Raw genomic sequence first — 25,285 nt, 5'->3', positions numbered from 1 at the left:
AGATACCATATTCCGTCAGTGGCTTTCTCCCCCACGGTGATTCTTGGTGGGAAGTCTGCTTAGTGGAGTGTCTCAAAATTGGGAAGAGGGTGCTCTCTGAAGTTTGGGAAAAACATATCTCCAGATTCTGGTGACTTCCCCACAAAGTACACACAAAAAAACAACCTCAAATTTGCAAAAATGGTTTTTGTAGTTTTGTTTATGGTAGTTGTAAGCTAGAAATAATTTAAGTGCTCAATAATAGGGAGATTGGCTACATAAATTGTGGTGTGTACATGTAATAGAGAACCCTTTATTTATTAGCGGTGAGGTAGGGGAGTAATTTATTGATGTGAAAGAAAATCAGAATTTGCAGACTGAAAAAGCAGATTGCAAAACGGCATGTGTAAATTGATCTGAGGTTTTTGGCTATTTGTTTTGGAGGGTGAATGTGAGAGAGTGAGCTTGTGTGTGTGTTTGTGTGTGTCTGTCTGTATATACAATTTGGTAAAATGCCAGGAAAATTTATATACCAAATGTTAGGTGAGATTATCTCTGTGTTGAAATTACAGGTGACTGTTATTTTTTATTAATCATTTTCCTGATTTCCTTTATATAAAGCATGTTATATAGTTAAGAGAATGAGATTAGATGCTATTTCCCATTTACTGGTTATGTGAACTTGGGCAAGTTGTGTCTTGTGTCTCTTTCCTTATCTGTAAAATGGGAATAATAATATCCAGCTCAAGGTGCCTGCGGGTGTTTGATAAATGTTACCTTGACCTCACCAATCTGATATGATTAAGGCCACTATTATGTTCCTATTAATACAGAATTTCTAAGCAGAATAACTTGTTTTACAAGTTATATCAAACTGTTGTGAAAAGCATTTCGGGACATTCTGACAAAATGCTTCATTGCTTTTGGTCACTGGGAAATATTTTGCGAGTTTTTATTTACTTTAAAACTGAAATGCTTTGCATTACCAAGAAATTTCATTTTGAATCGAAGGCTTTTTTTTTTTTTTAATTTTTCCTTCTGTGTTTTTGTCTTTCTTTTTTTTAAAGATTTTATTTATTTATTTGAGAGAGAGAGTGAGAGAGAGAGAGCACAAGAGGGGGGAGCGGGAGAGGGAGAAGCAGACTCCCTGCCGAGCAGGGAGCCCGATGCGGGACTCGATCCCGGGACTCCAGGATCATGACCTGAGCTGAAGGCAGTCGCTTAACCAACTGAGCCACCCAGGCGCCTTGTTTTTGTCTTTAATAGTCCTGTATGGGAAGTTCTTGAAGGTCAAGATCTGATCTTCTTTCCTTTTGTAGAGTTAGAATGAAATGTGATTCACTCATTCCGTAACTGATAGGGGCCCTTTCTCCCCCCAGGCAGTGGGTAGACATCAGATACAGACAGTGCCCAGGACAGACATGCCCCCTTCACTTGCACCCCTGGGAAGGGGCCATTACGGAGACCCGCACACACTCAGTAAACGGTGTTGCCACAGCTGACGGTCAAGCAGGCCTTACTTTCTCTCCTGCAATTCTGAGAGAAACTTTGTTGTGATGTTACTTTTCAGTGAACACAAACATTGCCTCCTGCTTATTCCGGGAATGACTTGAGGAGCAGACTAGGTTGTTTCCTTGACTGAGGATTTACTGATCATTTACACTATACAGGTGTGAGACTATCCTAGGCTAATAGTGTTAAAATTGCTGTGGTATATCTTCTGTGAGGGACATGCCTTTTTTTTTTTTTAAAGATTTTATTTATTTATTTGAGAGAGAGAGTGAGAGAGAGAAAGAGCACAAGAGGGGGGAGCGGGAGAGGGAGAAGCAGACTCCCTGCCGAGCAGGGAGCCCGATGCGGGACTTGATCCCGGGACTCCAGGATCACGACCTGAGCCGAAGGCAGTCGCTTAACCAACTGAGCCACCCAGGCGCCCCTGGGACATGCCTTTTTGAGATGGGTTCCTACTAATAAATTTAGGACGAATGGAATTCATGGGTATCCCATTTGAGAAATTCTAGCACGTAATCTTACTGAGGATGAGGGCAATAAAGCATGCAGCTTAAAATATGTAAAACGACATTAATTTTGTAATTTCCTAAGGTAAGGACAGTTTTTAAGTTGGTAACAGTGGACAAATTCTGATGTAAAGTAGATGCAGCAGTCACGAAGGAAGCCTCAGAACTTTGGTGACAAGCAGTGACCTTGCATTTCATTTTTTTCACTCATCCGGCCTAATAAAGAAGATGGTTTCACGAATCCTTTTTTCTTGTGCCTGTGTAAAAGGCATGGAAGGTTAAGTCGGGTCACAGGTTGGAAGCACCAGCAGAGCCAAGATTTTATTCATCATTTATCTCACGTTTGTTCTGTCTACACTCTTGCTTTCCATGGTCCACCTTACCCCCTCCATCCCGCCCCCACTGGAACCAGCAGTCAGCTTTCTTTTTTGGTTGAGGGGCGATCGCTTTTCCGAAAGAAAAAAACGCCCTTTATCTCTCTTAGTGAGAGGGACTGAGCATGCACTGGCAAGTAGAGAGCAGCCAAGCTGTGTTGACGTGCAGACATGAGGCTGTTGGCTAGACATTGCCCACTTGCCCTTTCTCAGACGCCAGCTTCAGTAAAAGTACAGATGTCTCTGTTTGGGACCTTTTCAGCTCACTGACGAATAGTCTTATACTCACACATTCCAAGGGATGTATTGCTGGGATCAAAAGCTCGAATGCTTGCAGGGGCAGTGGAGGTCACGTACCTTGCTGAGTGGGTCTTATCTGCCCACTGTCTTAGTGCTTTCGGTAGAGACAATAAGAAATATCTTTTACTACAAGGTGGACAGCAGTGATAATCTAGATGGTAAATGGCAACTGAAATTTGTCTCCGTTCTGGAGACCAATAAGGAAAGACAGTGGCGGAGGTTGGATGTGGGACAGTGTGAGCTTAGTTTGGAAGGATGGGTTGGTGTCTGTTACATGGACAAGGACGAGTGGGACAGACATTCTGGGCAGAGGGCACAGCATGTGCAGTGACACAGAGGACGGCCCAGTTTTGGTGGGACCCGAGCACGGGTGATGTGGGCAGAGGTGGGAGTGGGAGTTTGGGTGGCGTGAAACAGTAGAAATCCTCTCATGCTAAAGTTGGCCCCTTTTCCAGTAGGCCAGGGAGAGTGATGGAAAATATCAGGCATGTGAGACCAGCATTTCAGGAAGTTGACTCCCAGTTGTGCCATGGAGGGCTTGGGAATCCAGAGACCAGTGAGGAGCCCCAGCAGGCCCGGCCCCTCAAGTTTTTCAGAATTTTCCCCATCATGTCAAGGTGGCGACACGTGGAGTGGTGAAGACTGTAAGCTCTTCTCATGCCCAGTGGGCCGTGCCCTTCTTGAAGCTTCTGATTAAACTCAGTGCAAAAGCATTCCGTGTGTTCAGAGCTCCCAAACACAGATCTGCTGGTGCCTTCCCCTTAAGTTGCTAAATGTTCAAGGGGTCCCCAAGTGTGGGTGTAATTGTAAAATAGGGAGTAGGTCAAGTCAGAGGGGCGAAGTACCTGCTTGAGTTAAAGATGTCGGTCACAGGGTATAAACTTTCAGTTAGGAGATGCGGGAGTTCTGGGGGTCTCATGGACAGCATGGTGACTGTAGTTAGTTGTGTATTGAATGTTTGAAAATTGCTATGAGAATGGATCTGAAGCATGTTTGAGGTGATAGGCATGTAAATTAACTTGATTGCGGTAGTCACTTCACAGTGTATATCAACATCATCAGGTTGTACACTTGAGATGTATCCAGTTTTGTCAGTTATACCTCAGTAAAGCTGAGAAAGAATCGGGGGTAGGCACACCCACGGAGAGATGGGTTAAGAATATGTGGAGTGAGATTTATATTGAAGCAAGGACTTATAATAATTTGGGCAGTAATAAAGATAGTAATCGCTTATGTTTAATATTAAGACTACCTTACTATTGGATTGCCTACCTGTTAATTTTTCAGACTAAGAGTGAATCCTCCCATTTTAATGCCACTGGAGGATAGGATTTTAGGCATTGTGATAAAATGAGGAGATACAAGAGCTGTCCTCGTTTTTACTGTTTTGGCAGTTACATTCCATTATTGGCCCATTTCACTGATCAGTCTTTTCTGTTTTTCCCACGTGTTGCCACTAAATCATGTCTCTTCCAACCTATATTTGTTCATTTTCTGCACATGATGCCATTATCAGCATCAGCATCATTTTAGTTTGGACTCTGAAATTATCAGTGTCAAATTTGTCTTTTGTACTAGTTTATTGGATTAATTTATTAAAATCCTCATTATTACATGCAATATATTTGCTATTTTGCCCATTTTTTTAATCCACAGATTTGATGAATGTGAGTCCTGTGTCAGCATCCAGTTCATTAATGAAAAGGTCAAGAAGAACAGAACTGTGCCATTTCTGTCGGTAATCTTTGTCCAGGTTGACATCATCCAATAATTGGCACCCCTCGAGTAAGGTTTAGCACGTGGTGGTGAGAGAACCCCCTTTACTGTTTTGTATACAACCTGTATCTCTTCATCTTGCTCATAAATATCTTTCGGGCATTTAGAAGAGATCTTGTTCAAACCAAATACCTCCTGTCTGTTTCTGGGGCTTGCTTTCCCAGATCAGCCTCATCAAGTGAGGGGGTGAGGTGGGGCTGAGGTACATTGGCTTAGGGTCCCTTTCCTGATATGTTCTGTAATCAGGATCAGTGTCAAGCTCACACGTCTCTCGTCTGTAGAATCTGCTTTCTTGACAGAACGTCCCACAAAACATCCCTTTCCAGAACAGTTTGGCCAGAAACCAGTTCTTTCTGTTGTATTTTCCATTTTCTATTCCATTCTATTTAGAAGTTTCGAGTGAACGTAAGGTGAAGTACTGTCCTTCCAAATACTTAAGAGATGCTGTTGATTATGGTCGAAAGCTAAAGATTTTGTTTTAATTCTTTTTTTTTTTCTTTTGAGAAGCATTTGCATTCTAAAATAATGCTTAGGATTTTGAGATCTGGAATTAAATAATACCATAAGGAAAAGGACCGTTTGAATTCTTTCGGAGAAGAGAACTTTCAGATTCCAACCCCAAAAGAATGCTAAGAAAACATTCAGGCACATTTTGGTCAATATCTGTGCACTGAAATATAAATTTTCAAACAGTTTATATTTTAAGATTATTTCAACAGCAAGTCAAGAATTTTTTAATGCCAATACATTTTGAAAACAGGTTGTTAACTGGTGCCCTACGAACTGTACTTAGCCTACAAATGTGTTTTCTTTGGCCCACATAGTGTTTCATAAAGAATTAGTTGCCAGCATTTAAAAATAAGGCGATTTCACGTTACCAAACCAAACCAAACCTGCATCCCTGTCCCTTTTCGAAAACCTGGAAGGTCTGTGACTGTACTGGACCCATGATCCTACCTGGTGGTTGCATAGAAGTAAAGTGCGAGCTGGAGGCTACCCACCTCAGCTGTGCGCGCCTTATTCCTTCCCAGTGGCCAGCCTCGCTCACTTCATCTGGCTGGTCCTCAGAGTGGGTTTGAGCTTGCCTCTGCTGAGTTAAAGAGCTAACCAATTAGGAATCTAGTTCAGAGTGGCGAGGAGAATAGGAAGGTGGTAGCCATTTGCTCTTTTGTTCCCCAAACATAGGTTGTTTGACCTCGGGCATGATGTGATGGCTGGCAGTGCTTGGGAGAGCAGGTGGAATTTTCCCCCAGAGACAGCGTTCAGCCAGCAGCGTCCCTCATGGCATTCCAGATCTGCTGGTTCAAGGTGACAAGCAGGACGTCCTCAGAATAAAACAGCTCTGCATTTCTTAGCACGTGGAAAGTAGGGAAGGTAGGCCCTGGGTCATCATTGTGTGATTTTAGAGATGTTAGGAGACTTGTCCGAGGTCACATACCTGCCACCTGGGCTGTGATGAACCAGGGACTGGAGCCCAGGACTCGTGACTCTGGTTCAGTGGGTTTTCCACTCCACGTTTTTCATTTATGTGTCATGGTCTAGAGATGAAGTTGGTAATCAGGCCTGGATTCAGATCCAGGTTCTGCCCCTTACCAGCTGTGTGACCTCAGGCAAGTGTCAAAAACCTATCTGTGCCTCATTTTCCTTGTTATAAAGGAGAGGAGTATAATGATACTGAGCTCATCGGGTGGTTATGGGGATTTAATCTGATATTGCATTTAAAGAACTTAAAACAGTGACTGCCTGTAGCAAACAGTGCATCAGCAATGCATGATATCTGAAAAATAATATTTGTAAATTCTGTATTATCACAGTAGACTTAGCTGAAACCAGCATTTCAACCACACAAAACTATTATGTAATTTTTTTTTCCTCTTAGGATTTAGAAAGGGGTTTTAGGATAGTTTTACTCTTTTTTTTTTTTTTTAAGCATCCAACAATTTGACTCAATTTTATCTTTTTATTCATAAATTTTTCTGTAGCAGACAGGTGCATTCAAAAGCATACCGTTCAGCTTTCTCTTCAGAATGTAAAGAAACAATTGGGTGTCATCAAAATATTTTCAGTCCTCACCAAAGATGCCATTTGGGTGGATTTGTTCAGTTCACTAAATAGAGCTTGAATATATAGTGCATATAAAGCCCTTTTAGGTGAAAGAGAGTTATAAAACTAAATCTCTGCTCTTTAGGAGCTCATAATTAATGGGAAGAGAGGATGGGAGGAAAGGAAAGAATAATCTCCATGATACCTGGTATGCTACAATAAATGCCTGAAGTGGAAATTGAGCAAAGTGCAGCGGGATCATTAAGAGAATGCCAGCTGGGTGTGATGGTCTGCGAGAACTAGGAGGCAAAGATGCCCCAAGGACAGGGAGCCGCAGAGGAGGATCAGATTGTGGGGCCGAAGTTTGAGTTTGGACCTGCAGTCTGAGCAGTTGGTCAGACAGCCTCCTGACCGTTGGCCTGGAGCTTGAAGGGACAGTGAGGGTTAGAGATGGAGAAGCTAATAAAAGCCAGGCAGTCACTGGGGAAGCCAGAGGCCATGAGGTGGATTACTCTGTGATTCAACTGAGGGCCTGCCAGACAGCAGACGTGGAGAGAAGGGTGAGGGATAGGGAGCAAGACAGGTCATGTTTAGGAGGTAAAACTGACGAGTAGGTGGGCGAGCTGGGGAAGAAGGAGGAGTTAAGGGTGACCCAGGAGAAGACTGATTCCACGAACAAGGACTGGGGCATAAGAGAGCAGGTCGGGAAGAGAACGTGAGTGTAATTTTATACCTGTGGAGATTTTGAGGGATCTGTGAGATATCTAAGTGGATATGTAGCATCAAAATATTTTGTCATTCCTGAAGGACCTCATTTGAATTGGATGTGGGTAGATCAGCAGGCAGTTGCCTAGTAGGCAGATGGTTAATCTGTAAATGGGAAGAGGCCAGTCCTGGAAATACAGATTTGGAAATCATGAGTTGTGAATGATGAAAGCCACAGGATAGATAATGCTGTTCAGTGAAGAAATATGGGGTGAAAGAGCAGTGGGCTAAGGGAGTCCCACAAGGACATGGAGAAGGAATGCTCTCTTCGGGGCATCTCTAGTCGATGGGGGAAGGAACGGATTATTTAATTAATGGTGTTAGGATAAGTGTAACTTTTGGGGGCTGGAGGGAGCCTGGGTTTCTGACACTTGTTGTACACCAAAATTAATTTCATATGGGTTAAAGTTTCACATATCAAAAGCCTTCAATGTACTGGAAAACTATATAGGTGACAATTTATACAGCTTTGGCCTGAGAAAGAGTTTATGGTCAGAAACCATAAAGGACAAAACTGGGAAATCTGACTTAATGAAAGTCAAACAGAAACCTCACTGAAAAGTAAGAAAACAAACTGGAAATACTTGGAATGCATGTAACAGTTCATATGCGTACTATGGTATGGTGTTGGGATTTGTTTCTTCTCAAGCAGTGAAGAAAAGATTAACATCTAATTAGAAAAATGGGCAAAAGACAGAATAAACATCTTACATATAAAGCATTGCAGATTACCAGTAGACCTCTGAAAGGTATTTTTGACTCCATAATCAAGGAAATGCCATTTATGGCCTAACAGTTGGAAGAGATTAAAATTAAAAAAAAAAAAAAGTCTTGCCCTTGGTGGGAGTGTGGAGAAGCATGTACTGGGGACTAGAGCTGTTCCTGATTGGCTTTGAAGGTAAGCTGCTCTTGTGCATTTTCCCAACATGTTAAAGATCCCTTGGCAGTTTTTGGAACAAGAAGGAGTGTCCTTCAGGTCGTTTCTTTACCATAATAATAGGGTGTTTCACCCTTGTGAGAGAAGGCAAAAGCAAGTTCATTTGTGTGGTAGACATTGTTAGCATTTATCGAAGGCTGTTGCATGCCAGGCCCTCTGACAGCCCAGCAGAGGGGAGAGGCAAGTGTGCAGAAGTCACTGGTCAGTGTGGTAGAGCGTCCGGTGGAGCGTGGAGCACAGGAGGAGTTGGAGGTGTGGAGAACATCATGGGGCACATTCCACAGCGGCAGTGGTTTGAGGGGAGACCCCGAGGCCTGTGGGGAGTGTGGGGAGCTGGAGGTAGTCAGCCCGCTGCAGGGTGGAGTGGAGAAGACTGTTGGAAGGGTTTTGTCCACCAGGCTGGCCAGGAACTTGATGTTGGAGCAACGGGGAGTCTTCAAAGGATTTTAAGCACGAGAGTGATGTGTTCAAATTTGTTTTGACATGCTGAAGTTGACAGCGAGCAGACTCTTCAATTAACAGGGAAGTCCTCACTAGAGTGAAGATGACCAAGACTGAAGGAGAGGAATGTCAGGATCCTGAAAAAAAAGTCGCAGACCAAAAAGTAACTGCAGTTCTTCTGGGGAAACACTACCCTGCAGAATCCACAAAGATCTATTCTTATAACACAGCAAAGTTACATTCAGGATTATTTTCCTGCGTGCACATTCAGATTAGAGTATGATAATGGGATCCCTGGGCAATTGAGCTGGCCTCTTAGATTCCCACATTTTTGGTTCACCGTGCTCTTGGTGTTTCATTGTTTCTACAGTGCCCCCAGGTCAAAAGAAATGCCTAACAATTCTTCTTATGAAGTACTAATTAATTCCAAACAACTTAGTATTTATGACCTGACACTTGAGTAGCAGTTTGGAAAAATAATGCATAATAGCTTAAAAGAAAAATCCCATTTTTCTTTTATTCTTAAAAAGCCACCTCTGTGAACCTGTGGAGCACTGCATAGCTTCTCAGACCTTGGAAACAGGTCGGACACTGCCACCCTCGTTTCCATTTCTACATTTTTTTTTTTTTTTTTGAGTGGATGGTACCTGTGTTTTATCACAGTAACCAGTGACCCTGTCTTTGCAAGATACGAGTTCATTGAGAGGAATGTAGCGTGGGCTGGTGTTGAAACTGAACTACCTTGAGCTAAAGGTTCTGACAGTGATGGACAGTGATGTTGCTTTGTTTCCTTTGACAATTTAAACTGTGCTGTAGGGCGCCTGGGTGGCTCAGTTGGTTGAGCGACTGCCTTCGGCTCAGGTCATGATCCTGGAGTCCCTGGATCGAGTCCCGCATCGGACTCCCTGCTCGGCGGGGAGTCTGCTTCTCCCTCTGACCCTCCCCCCTCTCATGTGCTCTCTCTCTCTCATTCTCTTTCTCTCAAATGAATAAATAAAATCTTAAAAAAAAAAAAAATAATTTAAACTGTGCTGTAATATCCCAGTTCGCTTGCCTCTGTGCCTTGCACGGTTTGGGAACTACAGCTCTGACTTGGGTTCTGGTGTTGGGAGTGCTGGGGTTAGCCATCAGCCAGCTTTGGAGTGTGTCTGCTCGGTGCCAGGCGCCCCGCTGGATCCTGGGGGCTTACGGTGAACCGAGAGGAGGCAGCATCCTCTCACCGGCTGCTGGAGGAATTGCAGCATCGGGCAGTGCTGCAGTGGGCCGGGACCAGCAAGCTTTCTGTATGGGCCCAGGTAGTTACAGGGTTATTTTAGGCTCTGCTGGTCATGCATGTCTCTTGGAAGCTGCTCGGTGCTAACACTGTAATGTGCAAGCAGCTGTAGGCAGCACATAGACACATGGGCATGGCTGGGTCCTGGTAAACCTTCTTTGACAGAAGCAGGGCTAGCCCCCCGTCATAGTTCGTGCAAGCCCTGAAATGGAGAGGTCATTAACGTGTTGTGGAAACAGAAGGAGCAGCTGACCTACCTGCTGGGGAATCCCAGAAGGGATCTCAGGCGGTGCGGTGGGCTCTTCCTACTGCCTACGGGGGCTTCCCAGGTGAATAGAGGAGGGGGCAGAGAACAACAGTACAGAAAGGAATTCCAGGCAGAAGGAAAATTTGTGCAAATGTAAGGCGTCATAACGGGATGTGGCAGCTTGGAAATGGTAAGGATCAGAGGGGAGGGCGCGGGGCTACAGTTTCATGGATCATTTTTCTCGTTTTCTCATTTTTTTTGTTTTCTACCTTACTTTTTTTGGCGGAAGGTATATCTTTTGAGTTGTGGGATAGCTTTATAAAATGTATTTTATCCTCTCAATTAGTAGTTTGAGTATAGAATTCAAGTGTGAAAATAATTTTCACGTGAAATGTTGGAGATGTTCTCTTTAGCCTTCAGTGCCAGGAAGTCTGCTGTCCCCTCTCCACTCCCCCACCATGTTTGGGGACCACGCACCCAGGGTATCCTCTACCCCCGCAGCCTGCTTTGACGCGCTAGCGCTGTCCCTGTGGGACGGCGGAGGGCATGTGAGGCTCATGCAGCAAGTCCCAGAGTCCTGGTCCAGAGTCCCATGCTGCTCTCATTTCCGAGCCCCGTATGGCTGGCCTTCCCCTCCCTGGAAGCTCTTAAGATTTTCTTTTATACAGTTATTCTCAATGATGTACTTTGGTATAACTCTTTGTAAATTCACTGTACTGGGTACTTGGCTGGCTCTTTGAGAACTAGATTTTTTGCAGCTGAAAATCGATCGTTCTTTGTATGTCTTTGTTATTGCAGTTGTCTCTTAATCCCCTGAAAACACCGCTTTCTTCAAGCTTCTCTCTTCCTAAAAAAACCTTTACTGTCTCCCTACACAGTCTAGTCTCAGTCTGCTTTCACAAACGGGCCAGGTTTGTGTTTTTCATAGGTATGTCTCACTCAGATCCCCACACTTCACTTTACAATACAGTGGTGTCTTCCTAACTGCAAAGTATGTGTTCCTGAAAAGCCTTCTTCAAAGGCAGTGCTCCAGGAACTGAAGATCTTGTGTGGCGGGGAGATGGAGGTGAGGAATGCAGTTAGGAGAGTAGCTGCAGGTCCCAGTTTTTCAACAGTGTTTTTGTCCCCTAATGAAAAAGAGTATAAAGAAAGGGACACTAAAAATATGAATCAGCAATATGGATACTATTTACTTTCCATTCAGTCTTCCCGGCTAGGGGTAAACATTCCAGCATAGGTTTGGTGATCTGCAGACATGTTTATCTTGCCTTGTAGTTAATGGCTTTTCTCCCTCCAGTGTGCAGTTCCTTTTGTGAATCAGTGACAAGGGAAGTAGCTCATTGGGATGACAAAAAGATAGGTTCTCGAGATAAAAGATGCTCTGGGTCCTTTTCATTCATGTCTTCCTGACCCAACAGTTGCTTCTCAGGCCCCTTCCCACTGGCCTTGGTGCCAGAGAGTCCTGCCAGCAGAATGCACTAGCTCTCCGCCACATTTCCCCCTCCCTCCCCACCTCCCTCCCCTCCTACCCCACCAAAAAGAAAAAACGGACTAAACAAAACCCATCTGGATCACAGTTTCTGCTCCTCCTCTGCCTCTACTTTCCTCTTTCAGCTCTCTTTTCTAATTATCCTGGGCAGAAAGGACCGAAACCTCACATAGACTGGAACCAGAGTGTTCAAAGCATTTGTGATGTTCCATTTTCACAAGAAGGGACAGAAAGCTCTGCACACGGGGTTGGCCTGTCTTCCCGACATCCTAAGACTGAGGTCAGGATACAACATAAAGAAACAAAACAAGCGAAGAGCAGATTTTTTTTTTTTCTTTCCATTCCAGCAATTTTATAAATTGATTGTGCTTGATCAGTTTCCTTAAAAAGAAGGTTTGTTGACATTTTTTTAATCCTTTAAGATGGTTATATGGCATAGGATACAGACTGGTGGCCCACGGGTGGGATACAGTGTAAAGACATATTTTGTTTGGCAAATTTAGAATATTTAAAATTTTTAGAATTTAGAAATTTAAAAGCTACAAATTAGTTCCTTAACATTTACAAATTTGAGTTTTTCATATAAAATTCCCAGGTTTCTACCTGGGCTTGAAAAGTCAGAAAATCTGGCCGAACGAGGCCCACTGCTGCCCCCTCTAGGCTAGGCTGGCGAGCTCCAGTTTGCACCTGCCTGTGGAGAGTTAGTCACCTGTTTTGCCTTCCAGGTATGTGCATTTGCACCTGCTGCTGCAGCAAGTGACAGTGATCCTAATTTCGAAAACTCGCTAAAAATGTGTGCTCCTCTAGGAACAAGGCATCACTTATTGGGAGAAAAAAGTAAAATCTGGCAGCTTCTGTTGGAAGGGAACAGAGACAAGTTTCACATGTCCTTTTTCCCTTAAAGTACGTTAGAAAGCTCTGTTCGTGTCCTGTTCTGGCGTCAAGTGAGTCCATTTGAAATTTTTGCTTAGTAGAGAAGTCGGATCTATTACAAGCATAAAGTGTGGCCTGAGTGACTCGCTCACCGTTGTTTTCTTTTTTTTTTTTTTAAAGATTTTATTTATTTATTTGAGACTGAGAGAATGAGAGAGACAGAGAGCACATGAGAGGGGGGAGGGTCAGAGGGAGAAGCAGACCCCCCGCCGAGCAGGGAGCCCGATGCGGGACTCGATCCTGGGACTCTGGGATCGTGACCTGAGCCGAAGGCAGTCGCTTAACCAACTGAGCCACCCAGGCGCCCATCACCATTGTTTTCTACATAAATGTTAACGACAGAAGAGTTTTCTTTCTCATTCTGCCTATGTTCAGTTAAGCAGGTGTTGGTGACGCTGTCATTGACCCTCCTGTTCCTGAGCACACCCTGCACCCCGGCCTGCCACCGCTGACCTCCTCAGTGGTGTCCTTGATGGGCGCCTGCTGCTGGCGCTGACCTTGTACTGGTCTGCCTGGTTGCCCGTGGCCTGCCAGCAGGAGCACAGTATTACACCTGACCTTTGGGAAGTGTGTCCTGTGGACCCCGAGCAGAGTTGGCCCCCGTGCCACCGCTCCTGAGCCTGATGCCGGGAGGGATTAAGTGATTTGTCTCAGTCACACTGCTCATTAGCCGTGGAGCCAGGATGAGAGCGTCGACTGGACCTGGTCCAGAGCGCGGCAGCCTCCGTACCCGTCTTGCCACTTCATGGGACACGCATCTCTTTCCCGGAACAAGTGCAAACTTGTAGTGAGGGACTGTTTTCATTTCAAGATGATGTTCAGCCCGTCAGTGAATATGGTTTGTGATTGTTTCAGTTACGGTTTGGTCATGTTCGGGGCTCTGTTATTCAGTTATTCCTGCACATGCTATGGAATTCTATAACTTCAGCAACTGGCATTTCAGACATTCCACGGATACATTTTCATTCTACTGTGTAAGCTCAGGGACACCGGAAGTGACTAGGGAGTCATTCGGTCAGAAAATAGTTGAACGCTTTTGAAATGTGTGTCTGTGCCCGGTGTCTGTTTTGGTTGTAATTATATAAGCTACTTGAGATTTGTCTCCTGAGTTTTTGACAGTACTCAGCAAGAGCCAAGAAGAGATCTTGCCATCTGCTTTTGCTAAGAAAAGTGTTTTCTGAATTATCTTTTTGGGCTCCAGTTATTTAGATGTTGGATCTTTCTTCCTCTGTTAAGTCCCTGTTCTTACATCTCTTCTCACATGTTCTGTTTTTGTCTTTGTTTTTTTTTTCCCTGAAAAATTGCTCAATATTTTATCCGTCTTTAAAAAAATTTTAATATCAGCCAATACATTTGACTCGTAAGAGCTGTTTTTATTTCTGATTATTCCTTTCATTGCATCTTCTTCTAGTTTTTTTTTTTTTTTAAGATTTTATTTATTTAATTGAGATAGAAACAGAGCACAAGCAGGGGGAGAGGCAGAGGGAGAGGGAGAGGGAGAAGTGGGCTTCCCACTGAGCAGGGAGCCCGACGTAGGGCTGGATCCCAGGACCCCGGGATCATGACCTGAGCTGAAGACAGACAGGTAACCAACTGAGCCACCCAGGCGTCCTCATCCTCTTCTAGTTTTTAGGGCTATGCCATATTCACTCTAGAATACTGTTTAGAGATGATTTTTCTGTTTTTTAGTTTTCCTTTTTTCTACATTATCCCTTTTCTCTCTGGGAGTAATTTTTATTTTCCTTCTAGGGATCCTGTTTATTTTGAATTTCCTTTTATTGTTTTATTTAGGCTTTGCTTATATGTTTTATGATCCTTGGTTGTCTGTTCAGTATAAAAATGAGGCACTATGAAGTCTGACAAGGAGTTCTCAGTGCATTGGGAGGACTTGTCAGCTGGCGGGCCTCATTCAGCTGGAGCAGATGGGAACATCATTCCTCTGAGGAAGCCCTCAGTGTCAGATGTGGAAGCCTTTCCTCTTGGACACTTGTGTTTTTGTTAGCTGCTCTCATTTCCTGGGTAGTTCTTTTACATTCTGTAGGGAATGCCTCTGTTTCTGTTTTGGAAGTAGGAACATGTCAAGGTTGAGGTCCTAAAACAGATCTCTGATATAAACAGACCGTCTATAAACAGCCCATAAACAGTAAATCACTGCCTCCTTCTTTATGTACCCAGAGAGGATTTAAGTGGCACCACCACCCACCCATTGTTGTGTTTCCACCAAATCTGTAGCCATCTTTGCTTCCTCTCCTCTCCCTATAATCTCCCACAACACACTAAATACACTTACACCATTACCGCATGTGTGGCTCTCCGCTAAGTGCTTTACACATGTTTACTCTTTCAATCTTTACAACACACTTATGGGAAATAGAGTTATCAGTCCCACTTTACAGATGAAGAAATTGAGGCACAGGGAGAGTAAGGCCTCATAACGAGTAGCAAAGCTAGGATTCAGCCCCAGTCCATTTTTGTTTTGTTTTCGATTTATTTAAATTCAAGTTAGCATATATAGTTAACATATATTGTATTATTGGTTTCATGGATAGAACTTAGCGATGCATCAATTGCATATAACGCCCAGTGTTCATTATAACAAGTGCCCACCTTAATGCCCATCACCCATTTACCCCATCCCCTTACCCACCTCCCCTCCAGAAACCCTCAGTTTTTTTCCCATAGTTAAAAGTCTCTTATGGTTTGCCTCCCTCTCTGTTTTTATGTTACTTTTTTTTTCCTTTCCTTACTCTACGTTCATCTGTTTTGTTTCATAAATTCCACATATGCGTGAAATCATACGGTATTTGTCTTTCTCTGCCTGACTTCTTTCACTTAGAATAATACCCTCTAGTTCCATCCACGTGTTGGAGGGAATGCAAGCTGGTGCAGCCACTTTGGAAAACAGTATGGAGGTTCCTCAGAAAGCTAAAAATAGAGCTACCCTACGACCCAGCAATTGCACTACTAAGTATTTATCCAAATGATACAAAAATAGTAATTCAAACGGGCACACACACCCCGATGTTTATAGCAGCAATGTCCACAATAGCCAAAATATGGAAAGGGCCCAGATGTCCAATCCATGTTCTTAAATCACCACACTGCCCTGCCTGTAGTGCATTGGGAAGACCCTCCATCTCCAGAACAGATCCTGAATCTGACCATCTCTTCCACCTCTGCTTTTAGAACCCTAGTCCTCACCACTGGTGATCTCACCTGGACTCTGGTTTCCCTACCTCTGCTCCAATCCCCTAGAGTCCACCTTCCATGTAGGAGCTAGAGAAATCTTCCAAAGGGCTGATCAGATACGGATCCCCCCCCCATTAACATGGTTGAGAGAAGAATCCACTGTTGTGTTTTAAACTCCGAATCCTTTCCGTGGCCTGGAGGCCCCCATGGCCTGACCAGCCCGCTTTCTCTGGGCCGGGCCCCTCCTCCTGACCTTTGAACCTAGTAGGCTTGTCCTTTGTGTTTGCTGCTGCTTCTCTTTGTTCCTCGCCATCTTCTCATTAGTCAGGCCTCAGCTCAGGTGACACTTTGACTCACTTACACTCTCACACACATCGACTTCTTCTGGTTTTTAAAGCACATATCAAGATCGTAAGTTTCTTAGTAGTTTATGTATATGTATCTCCCACCTAGATTCCAGGCTCCTGGAGGGCCGGGATTTTGTCTGGTTCCGTGTGCACCCCCAGTGCTGGATGGGGACCCGGCACTTGGTCGGCTCTCTCTGGTCATTTGCTGACAAGTGTCTCGGGAGCTCTTAGGCTGAACAGTGCCCGCCTGCGTTGCAGCCCCCTCCCCACAGCGCACTGGCTTCAGTCCCTGCTCGCCTACGTGTGTGGACATCTCTTATCTACCAGTGGTCCCTCTCCCGTTACAGTTGTAGTGTTTGTTGCACTTGAGTCATTTGTGTGTATTGGGACCTATTTTTGCCACATCTGCGGACCCCCTATACTATTATTTATCCTAATTTTTTCTTCATTTAAATTTACGTGAAATAGAAACTTTTATCACAATGTAAATGAATAAGAAAAATATTACTTGTCATGAATGACTATATTAATTGAAATGTCATTCCATATATCATTGAAAGTTGTCAAAACTTCAGTTTCATGCACTGCTTTTCTGTACTGTAGTAGAAGTATTGGAATGGAGAGTTGAGAAATAGGTGTTTGGTTATAATCTTGAACTTGAAGCCTGTCATTTGCAAACTTATCCTATAATGGATCCCTAAAGCAACAGTTGTGTTGGATTCTTCACATCTCCTAAAGCCAAGGCAGCTTGAGTCTAGAGTCTGCAGAGTTACTAATGTACAGTATGTGTATTTGTCGGTATCCACTTTCCATGTTGCTGTGCACAATGCAAGAGGTCTCTTTGCAGCATGTTGAACACCATTTGCAATTCTTCTCCTCATCTAGGACTGACTGCTTTGCACGGATGATGAACCTTTCCTTACGTTTGAGAAGACCATCCTGGATGGTGGATAGTAAAAGAATGGGGATGACTTCAGATTTCCAGTGGCTCTTATTAACATGTATTCTCCTATACTTAATGAACCAAGTAAATAGCCAGAAAAGGGGTAAGTGCATCTGAGCCTTAGAGAATGAACTGATTGCAGTGTCGTTGCTGTTTTTTTTGCCATTACTATCTTGATTATGAGGTGATCTTGTGTCTTTATCAGACCCTTCCTTCAGGTTTTTTATGGTTAAAATCCATTTCGGGGTGCCTGGGTGGCTCAGTCGGTTAAGTGGCTGCCTTCAGCTCGGGTCATAATCCCGGGATCCTGGGATCGAGCCCCGCATCAGGCTCCTTGCTCAGTGGGGAGCCTGCTTCTCCCTCTGCCTGCTGTTCCCCCTGCTTTTGCTTGCTCTCTCTCTCTCTGTCTCTTGCTCTCTCTGTGTCAAATAAATAAATAAAATCTTTAAAAAAAAAAAAAATCCAGTTGTCATCTTTTTTTTTTTCTATGTACTCCTGTTCTCTTTTAAAAAGGCCCATAAAGATAGATCTAAATAGTCTTTCCCCAGAAAAAAAGTTAAGGTATAATTTACATACAATACAGTTCACCCATTTGGGATAAAATTCTGTGAGTTTTGACAAATGTGTACAGTCATGTGACCACCAGCACAATCAAGATACAGAACACTCCCCACTCCAGAAAATTCCCTATGCTCCTCTGTACTCAGCTCCTCTCTCCCTACCTCAAGCCAGCACTGGCCTAGTTTCTGTCTATAATTTTGCTTTTCTGAATGTCATATAAATGAAATCGAAATCTCTTTCTTTAATAATACGTTGTGTTCATCTTCTTTAAATATATTAAGAGTGTTTGTGTAGATGTTATTACCTAGCTTATTTCTATAAAGAACATTATCATCCTTCTGCCCCTGAGTTTAGTTTTTATCTTATTTTCATAATTAAACAGATCTCCTCTTTTCCCCCGAGATCAGTGTTAAATAACTTTAGTATGGTTACTGATGATTTCTAATGTGAGTGCTTCTAATGTTTTTGTCTGCTGTCATGTATAAGTAGCTTTGTAATTTATTGCTACTGTAAATGTCATGCCAGTCGTGTAAAAATTTAAAAAACCTTTTCAGAGACATTTATAGAGAGAGTCTGAGATGGAATAACCTTTTTTACACTCTAATTGCTTTATTTCCTCCCTTCTTCCCTCTCCTCCTTCCTTTTTCCTTTTGTTCTCCCTCTCGTATCCCTCCTCCTTTCTTTTTATTCTCTTTTTAGCATGACAGTTTTTCATTGTATGGTGCGCATGTATTCTGTGACCTAGTAGTGTTTTATAGGTATGAATAAATACTATTAGGATTACAGTCTTCTAAGTTATTACTTGTCAGTTGTTTAGGCCTACACAAAAGACATATTTTTCAGAGACTTGTGTGAGTTCATTACTATTTAAATATAATATGCTTCACAAAAATTTTTTCAAAGATTTTATTTATTTTTGAGAGAGAGAGAGAGAGACTGCAGCAGGGGTGTGGGCAGAGGGAGAAGCAGACTCCCTGCTGAGCAGAGAGCCCAGCACAGGGCTAGATCCCAGGACCCCCAAGCCAAGCCAAAGGCAGACTCGACTGACTGAGCCACCGAGGCACCCCTGCTTCATACAAATTTAAAGATTGGCTGTGGGGTTTCTATATAGGTGGCAGTCTGGTAACAGGCAATGGGGCAGCGTGGCTAGGAGTGCTTAGAAGCTGTGTTTGTGGCATGGGAAACACGTAATTTTTACTTAGAGTTACTTTATTCGGGGGTAGGAATGGGGGCAAATGGGGCTATTGGAGATAAAATTCTTCCAGGCCCTCTCTGGGTCTCGTCCTTGACTCCCTCCATTTATCTTAGTGGCTGAAGGTGGGACTTGGATGGAGGCTCAGTCCCTAAGTGGTCTAGTGGTTGGCCCACTTCTGTTGGTTTCCTCTTATTTTTATTAAAAAATAAGCTACAAAAAGAAATAGAAAACCAGTCCCTTCTGTGACTGCAGGCTCATCCCTGCACAAAGAACATGGATCCTGTGCAGGCGCATATGCTCATACGCATGACTAAAGGTGGTTTGATATGTTGGCCTTTCATGGTGCAGTTAAATTATTAAGCATGTTCTGTGTGTGTTTGTGTGTGTGTGTGTTTCCTTCTCCAGGGGCTCCTCATGATTTGAAGTGTATAACTAACAATTTGCAAGTGTGGGACTGTTCTTGGAAAGCACCCTCTGGAGCAGGCCATGGTACTGTTTATGAAGTTTGCATCGAAAACAGGTAATAGAAATACTTTGGTTAATGAATAGCTATAACCTAAAGGTCTTTAATATTAGAGCATAGAGATTTGCTTCTAGAAATTTTTTAATGAAATTTTAAATCTTAACTTTCTATTTCCTAAAAAATCTGAATCTTATATCAAGGGAAACAAACCCTTTTCCTGGCCAAAACTTTGTGTTATATGAATATTGTATAGAACACCCCTTTCATATGCTGTGGATTCTGATCTACTATAGGGAAGTTTTACTGGTGTGTCCCAAACCAACATCTGTCTAGATCAGTTGGGTTCAAGTTTTGACTCTGCCTAACAGAATACGTCAGGTCTGGAATAGGCAGTTCAAGGCTGGCATGGTGGTTGATAAGAGACCCAGGTTCCTCTCCATCATGGTGCTTTGCCAGCTTTAGCATGTGATCTCATGGTTCAAGGATGCTTGAGGAGTGGCTGTTATGTCTGCATTCCAGAAGGCAGTGAGGAAAAGGATGCTTTTTTTTTTTTTTTTTTTTAAAGATTTTATTTATTTGACAGAGACACAGCAAGAGAGGGAACACAAGCAGAGGGGACAGGAGGGGGAGAAGTAGGCTTCCCACCGAACAGGGAGCCCTATGCGGGGCTTGATCCCAGGACCCGATCCCAGGACACTGGGATCGTGAACTGACCCAAAGGCAGACGCTTAACAACTGAGCCACCCAGGCGCCCCGAAAAGGATGCTTTCCTTTAAGGAGACCTCTAAGAAGTCCCACACAACACCTCTGCTTACATCTCATTGGCAGAATTTAGTCAAATGATGAAGCCTATTTGCATAAGAGGCAGGGCAATGTGCCTGGATAAACCGTGAGTTTGAGTTATTAAGGGAAAGGACATTAGGAGGCCAGCAACAGGTTCTATCACCCCGCCTTCCCCTCTCAGGTAATCTGGGAGAGGGCCATAAGCTCTGAAGCCTAGAGGTGAGGCCTTTGGGCTCTCTGCAAACTGGAACATTCTCTTCCCTTTCCCCGATTCCAGCAGGGCTCTGAGTGGTTTGGCAACACCTGAGTTGTTGAGCATGGCAGCTCCAAGTCCCCTTTTGCTGATGGGTGGCCCTCATGTAAATGGACATAAGTGCGCATTTAAATATTACTTGGGTGTTGTTTTCCCGTTTGGTATAGGTTTACTGAGCGTTAGTCTAAGCCTTGTGGTATATTTGTCAACCAGGAGGAGCTTGGTTGTGTTGCAGAAACAGCCCTAAAATCCTATTTCCTTATTTTCTGCTGTGAAAATAAAGGATTATTTCCTGCTTGTGTTCTGTGTCCATCTTGGGTCAGCTAGCATCTCTGCCCCCAGCCTCTCCTTGGGGCCCCAAACCTAGGGGTCCCTCACCCTCCAGTGCATGAAGACAGGAGAAGGAGAAGGGAGCACAGCCTACGCTGGCTTCCAGAGCTTCCTTCCGGAAGAGACAGATGTGAATTTCACTCACATTTCTCTGTAAATAAAGTCCCATCGCCTGCCTTGCTTCAGCAGGAAGTACAGTCCTGCCTTGCTTCAGCAGGAAGTACAGTCCTGCTGTGAATCTAGAAGGGGAGAACCTGAAACATTTGGTAAATAGCATGAATGACTACCTTAGGCCACACAGAGAGGAAGTTGTTCTGGCTCTGCAGGAGTTCACAGGAACAAATCACCGTGGGTTAAGTGCTGACGGAAATTATATGTGAAGGGCTGAGGGGGCATTGACTGAGGAGTGTGGGGCCCCAGAGAGGCTGTCCGAGGTGTGATTGTGGAGTGTGAAGACCCAGTATCTCAGAAAAAGGACAGAAGGACATTCCAGCCTGAAAGAATATGAGTTCCATGGCATGAACTTACAAAATTGAATGATTTAGCAAGTTTAAGTGGTTTTGTGTTACTGGCACCTAAGGAAGCCTCCCCCTGTGAGGGTGACAGGAGGTGAGCCGACCTGTTTATGTCGGAGTCCGGAGTAAATGTAAAGAGGTCTGCACGGGGTGCTGGGCAGGGTCACACGAGGCACTGCCGAGTCCCTCTGCTTGAGCTCTGATTGGCATGGGAAGTTAGAAATGTACATGAAGGACAATAAAAAGAATGTAAATGTGCTCTGTGAAGGTAGGGCCATGGAACCAAGGGGGAGAAAACCGACTTTTGTCCAAGAGATATGGGTGGGGAACTGGAAGAGTTTTGAAAGCAGAGTGGAAGAGAAAGTGTTGTTCACATTGAACCTTAGACCAAAACAGAGGAGCCGCGGACAGATTGAGGGTGTGTTTGAGGGCCACAAGCAGCCAGTTTCATTTCTGTGCTCAGTATCTGTGGGGCACCATCTCAGCCTGAGACCGCATGATGGTCTTGTATAAAGGTGCAGGGCTGTAGCCGGGCAGGGGTGCGCGGCGCCAGGTAAGGCTGCCGAGGGAAGGTTGGTGGGAGTTTGAAGGGCATGCTAAAATCCCGAGCTTCTTGAAATAATCATCTCAGCTTATCACTCGACTTTCTGGTACAGTCTGGTTATTCATCCTCCGCATTGATGCACTTACATTACCCTCTCTTTTTTCAGTCTTTAGATGCAGCATAACCTATCATGTTTTTGTACGGAAGAACATACTTTTCCAGCACATTTTGTGCTAATCATGTTTTTGCGAAAGTTGCACTATTAATTTTATCTGCTAATTAAAATTTGATTTTTTTTTTTCTATTGCAGGTCTCATTCTTGTTATCAGTCAGAGAAAACAAATACTCAAATCCCTGCTCTTTTACCTGGTGATCATGAAATAACAATAAACCGTCTGTATGATTTTGGAAATCTTATAAGTAAATTCACACTAAATGAAAAAAATGTCTGTAAGTATTTGAAAAGAAAATTGACTTGAAAATAACTCAGCACCGGGGTGCCTGGGTGGCTTAGTCGGTTAAGCGTCTGCCTTTGGCTCAGGTCATGATCGCAGGGTCCTGGATCGAGCCCCAGGATCTACTCAGTGGCGAGTCTGCTTCTCCCTCTCCCTCTGTGCTCTCTCTTTCTTCCACTCTCTCTCAAATAAATAAAATCTTAAGAAAAAACTCAGCACAGTGCCTTTGTGCTTAGTATTGCAGTGCTTTATAATTGGCAGAAATTTACTCTTCTCTTGAATGTCAGTTATTAGACTAATGCTTGCATTTCCCCAGCAACCATACTGTGGCTTATAGAGCGCAGCCAAGATTGGGAAGGAAGCCGACTGCCGTCTAGTCAATCAAAAGTAGATGTCACAGATACAAAATTGAATGTCTTTTTGTACAATTTTGTACAAGACACAGATGTCTTTGTACAAGATATATTTGTTTTGTACAAGATCTTTTCCACATTTGGATACTTTTCTCGTCACCTGTTCGCCTCATTGATTCCTCCATACCTTTCAGAATTTCTCAGGTGTCCCGTGCTCTACGAAGTGGTCTTTGACCATCCCTATTCCTTTCTTAACATTCCCTTAGGTAATGTTATTTCTCCTTCGTGGCATTTCTCACAGTTGCATTACTAATGTATTATGTCATAAGGCACTTACTGTGTGTTGCTTCCGCAAGAAAATAGGTTCACATAGGGCAGGGAGTTTCTCTTCCACACTTAGCACCTAGCCCACTGCCTCCCACGTGCTGAGCATCTTTTACAGATGTGTTGATGGAGTGCCTACGACCTAGGTTACAGGCTGAGTGGAGTCATGAAATAGACCCAGGCTGATGGAGATGGAAATTTTGCTACACAGTGAGACCTTAAAAACCCCAGGAGCCTTGACTCTTAATGGTGGGGGAGGCAGGTTTGTTTGCTCCTGACAACTATTATGGTGTGGCATCAGAATGATATTATAATGAGTCTTATAAGGATGACTTACTTTGAAACAAGGGGAAAAATATAATTAACTTGGTGACCTGTCCAATTTCATAGATGAGATGCCTGTTTGGAGTGGTCTGTGTCTGAGATAGAACAGATTCTGAAAGGATAATAACAAAGCAAGCTTTCCAGGAACTTCCCATCTGTCTCACTGCCTTTCAAGATAAAAAGGGGAGCCATGTTTGTTCTTTTCTTTGTGTAGCTGGATGTGAGATCCGTGTGAGAATGTTTTGTACAGATCAGCCATGATCTCAGTACCCACAGAGAAATACTGCTAACACTTAAATTTATTTTCTATGCGTATACATATAAGCAGTGAGCTTCGTATTACTTTATAACCTGCTTAACAGAAGACATAGATTTTTTAATTTGTTACCTAAATCTGTATTATTTTTATAGGCTGCGTAGTATTCCACTGAATGGAGGTACCATGATTATGTTAAGTGATTGATTGTTAACATTGAGATTTTTATTTCTGGTTTTTCAGTATTATAATCAATGCTTTAATGAGCCTGTTTTGCACACATATGTTTCCATTTCCTTAGGCTAAATTCCTAAAATTGGGAATGCTGCATTAAAGATAATCCCCTTGTTAGGACTTTTAATATCCATTGCCAATGTTTTTTTAAAACTTCCGAGTCTCTTTGCGTTTCCACAAACATCCTATTAGAGGGGCTCCCTGTTCTTTACTTCTTGCTAAGACTAGGTATTGTCCATTTCTCTTAGTTTTGCCATTTCAATCTGATGGCCCCCCAATTATAGCACTTTGTTTTTGCATTTCTGTGATTACTTCTTTTTTAAAAAGTTATCATTTTTATTCTTTTCTGAACTGTCTGTATCCTTTTTCAATTTTCTCGTGTTGAAACTCATCTTTTCCCTCATCGGTTCATAAGAGCTCTCTATATTATGGTTATTAATTCTATCATATTTGCTACAAATAATTTTCCAAGTTTAAAATTTAAACTTCCTGGTTTTCATTTTTATATAAATAGAATCTTTCACTATTTTTTCTTTGAGCTTTTGATTTTGTTATCATGCTCGATTTAAATCTTTTACTCATCTGCAATTATTTTGCTGTAAGGTATAAGGAATCTAACTTAGTTTTATTCCAGATTTTTAAAAAATTCCCCAGGACTCTGTGAGAGAGCCAGATTGTGTTGTTTGATTTTTCAGCAGGTACTGAGAAGGTTCTGCCTGGGAAGCTACTTGAAGATGACAGTGTTTGACAGAAAGAATTAGAAGGGCAAATCAAGACAGATTCTAGATGACTTACTAGATGAATAGTTCATTGTTTTTACATATCATGTAATTTGTTGATAGCATTTTTAATAATACTGGGTTTGATTATGATTAGAATATTAGATTAATAGTATCTCAATAATAAGATATTACTATTACTACTATGATAATACTGATAAGAAAATTGAAAAGCAAACTAGATGAATATAAAAAGGAGGTGGATGCATCAGCAAATCTTTTGAGTACCTACTGTTTGGGAGAAGGTATGAAATGATAGTGTACCTGTGCCTTAGAGGATCTGGGATTTTGGCAATTTGCTACTGAATTAAAGTTTGAGAAATTAAGTTTTCTCCAGATGCTTTCAGCACTATACATATAAAGCAAACAAGGTATTTCATCTTCTAATTGACAAGGGCAAACACTGAAATAAGTCTTTGTAAGACTTCTAGTGTCTAAGTTTCTTAAAATAACCTGAAAATAAGATCTGGCTGAGACAGAATAAATAATGTGGATCCTATAAATGAGCTGGGAAAGCTCCCATCCTCTGATGTTTAAGCAAGAAGAGAATGGAGGTTATGAGTAAAGATGTACTAGCTTTAAAAAATAAACAAACACAAGTGATTAAATTTATTTCCCAGCTGAAAAGTGTCTTCCAGAAAATACTGTCCTCAAGTGTCTATTTTAGCTGGAAAGAAATGCAGATAATAGTTTGTGGGATCTTAGGGAAACTTTCCATTTTACTGCGAGGAAGTATACTATGAAGTATGAAGTGTACTATGTGCGTGTGTTTAATCCTTTCGTTTGCATAATTGTGATTATTACTGTCTTTTGGCTTGAAATATTTATTGGCTATGACTTGTGTTTTGAAGAATAGCTCACT

General features: G+C 42.9%; 1 protein-coding gene across 1 annotated transcript in view; it reads left to right on the top strand.

The window, feature by feature from the left end:
- The first annotated feature begins 2,067 nt into the window (after positions 1-2,067).
- Positions 2,068-25,285, top strand: part of LOC118006529 (leukemia inhibitory factor receptor-like) — a 65,514-nt gene continuing 42,296 nt past the window's right edge. The window contains exons 1-4 of the mRNA XM_034999206.1: positions 2,068-5,821; positions 16,997-17,157; positions 19,216-19,330; positions 22,009-22,148. Of these exons, the coding sequence (XP_034855097.1) occupies positions 17,016-17,157; positions 19,216-19,330; positions 22,009-22,148 (397 nt within the window). The 5' untranslated portion in view covers positions 2,068-5,821; positions 16,997-17,015. The remainder of the gene's footprint in view (positions 5,822-16,996; positions 17,158-19,215; positions 19,331-22,008; positions 22,149-25,285) is intronic.

The sequence above is a fragment of the Mirounga leonina genome, unplaced genomic scaffold (assembly GCF_011800145.1).
Source record: "Mirounga leonina isolate KUSES-001 unplaced genomic scaffold, KU_Mleo_1.0 Mir_97, whole genome shotgun sequence".
Taxonomy (NCBI): domain Eukaryota; kingdom Metazoa; phylum Chordata; class Mammalia; order Carnivora; family Phocidae; genus Mirounga; species Mirounga leonina.
The sequence above is the reverse complement of the archived record's forward strand: the minus strand, read 5'-3'. Positions and strand labels throughout refer to the sequence as shown.